We start from the raw sequence: 1,938 nt of genomic DNA on the forward strand, positions 1-1,938 counted from the left end.
TGTAAAGGCGGTGAGTTTTCTGTTTTAAGAAGGACAGCAGTACCTTTAGTCACCGGATTAGATTTGGTGTTCCATTTAGCGCGCGTTTGAAGCGTGTTTAGGTACTCACGCCTCCAGCGATTCCAAAATCTCTGAACAATGTCATCGACAAGTCGTTTATTGCGAACTAAATCTACCGAATCTAAACGCGGATCAGAATGAAATGAGTCTAGCGGTCCGAGAGTTAAAAAATGCGAAGGCGTTAAAGTATCGAAGCGATGCGGAGACGAGTGTACCCAATGGAGGGCCACTGTCGAATCAGTAAACGCGAAAATTTTGTCAACATGAGAGCGGGGAGAAACAGTATCGATAACAAATCGAAACAGTTTCGATAATAATACAGCAGCACAAAGCTCTAGGCGGGTTAAGGTAGCAACCTTGAGCGGGGCGACCTTGCTCTTGGCACCAATTAAATTGACTTCATTTGGTCCGGAAGCCGGTTGTACACAAATATACACAGAAGCACCCATCGCTTTTTCAGAAGCGTCCGCAAATCCCAGTAGTATGACACGGGACTCGGGCACGATGCCTGCGAAGCGAGATATTTTAAAGTGTTGCAGAGCGAGGAGTTCATTAAGAAAGCGCTTCCACGCAGCACAGATGTCGCTTGGGGGCTCTGCATCCCAATCAATTTGAGCTACCCAGAGAGATGTTATTAATAATTTTGCGTGTAAGATGACAGGGGCACAAAATCCGTTTATGTCCCACAGTTTAGCGATTGTGGAAAGCATAAGGCGCTTTGTACATTTTGCTTGCGGGTTGAATTTAATAGCGATTGAAAATTCATCCTCGACCGGTGACCAAATTAGACCTAGGAGCTTCATATTATCCTCCTTGTCGAATTCAATTTTTGAAGATAAGCGGTTGGCTTGCGTAATCGATTTTAACACCTCGGGCGAGTTGCTAACGAATTTAACTAAGTCGAAACCACCACGTTTGAATAGTTCGATTAAATCATGAGCCAACTGAATTCCATTCTCGGGCGTATCTACCGAAACTCCTAGATCATCCATATAAAGATGATCACTAGCGATTTCTGAAGCGATCGGGAAATCAGTTTCATCGCGGGCAAGACGCTTAACTGTCTTCATAGCAAGGTACGGCGAGCACCGTAGACCAAAACAAACGCGATTAAAATGATACATTTTCGCGGTATCATCTTTGTCAAATTTGTATAATATATTCAAAAAGCGGCGGTCTTCCTCACGAATGCCTATAGCCAAAAACATTTGTTTGACGTCGGCGGTTAAAGCAATCGGAAAGAGTCTGAATTTTAAAATAATCGCGGTTAGGTCTGCTTGCAAGTTAGGACCGGAATGTAAACAATCGTTCAATGAAACGTTTGTATCTATGCATCGTGCAGTTGCGTTCAGTACAATGCGGAGCGGTTTGTCTTCTCGGCTTATGCCGTGGTGAGGGATGACGTAATAATTCGTATCAGTAAGAGCGGGTGCGGGTGAAATGATGTTCCGTTCGAGATAGTCTCTCATCGCGGCATCGTATTCAGTTTTTAAAGCGGTATTTGTCTGAAATCTGCGTTCGAGTGACGACAGACAGCGACGTGCGGTTGTAAGAGAATCGCCCAGAGCGGTAGGCGACCTCAAGAAAGGCAAAGCGGTGACGTAGCGTCCAGTTGTGTTATCGCGGTATGTATTTAAATCATAAAAATCCTCACATTCCTGTTCGGCTTTAGACATGTGTGTTTTAGTCGGAACTGACTCCAACTCCCAGAACTTTGAGACTAAAGTTTCGATCGAGTCGTTACTCGACGATAAAAAGGCGTGATCGTTATCACAAGGCGCGGTATTATTGTGACAAGGGAGCGAAGCGATCGACCCTAAGAGTATGTATCCGAATGCGGTTTCCAATAAATCAGGTTTTCCAGGCGGACCTAGCAAC

At 44.7% G+C, this 1,938-nt stretch overlaps 1 protein-coding gene across 1 annotated transcript; it reads right to left on the bottom strand.

Moving 5' to 3' along the window:
- Positions 1-241: 241 nt before the first annotated feature.
- On the bottom strand, positions 242-1,736 carry LOC149500900 (uncharacterized). Its single transcript, XM_089735504.1, has 2 exons — positions 381-1,736; positions 242-289 (listed from the first exon to the last, which is right to left on the bottom strand). The coding sequence occupies exons 1-2, from the start codon at positions 1,734-1,736 to the stop codon at positions 242-244; spliced, it is 1,404 nt and encodes a 467-aa protein (XP_089591630.1).
- Positions 1,737-1,938: the final 202 nt, after the last annotated feature.

This window comes from Bombyx mandarina, chromosome 19, assembly GCF_030267445.1.
Source record: "Bombyx mandarina strain Sakado chromosome 19, ASM3026744v2".
In the NCBI taxonomy this organism is placed as follows: Eukaryota; Metazoa; Arthropoda; class Insecta; order Lepidoptera; family Bombycidae; genus Bombyx; species Bombyx mandarina.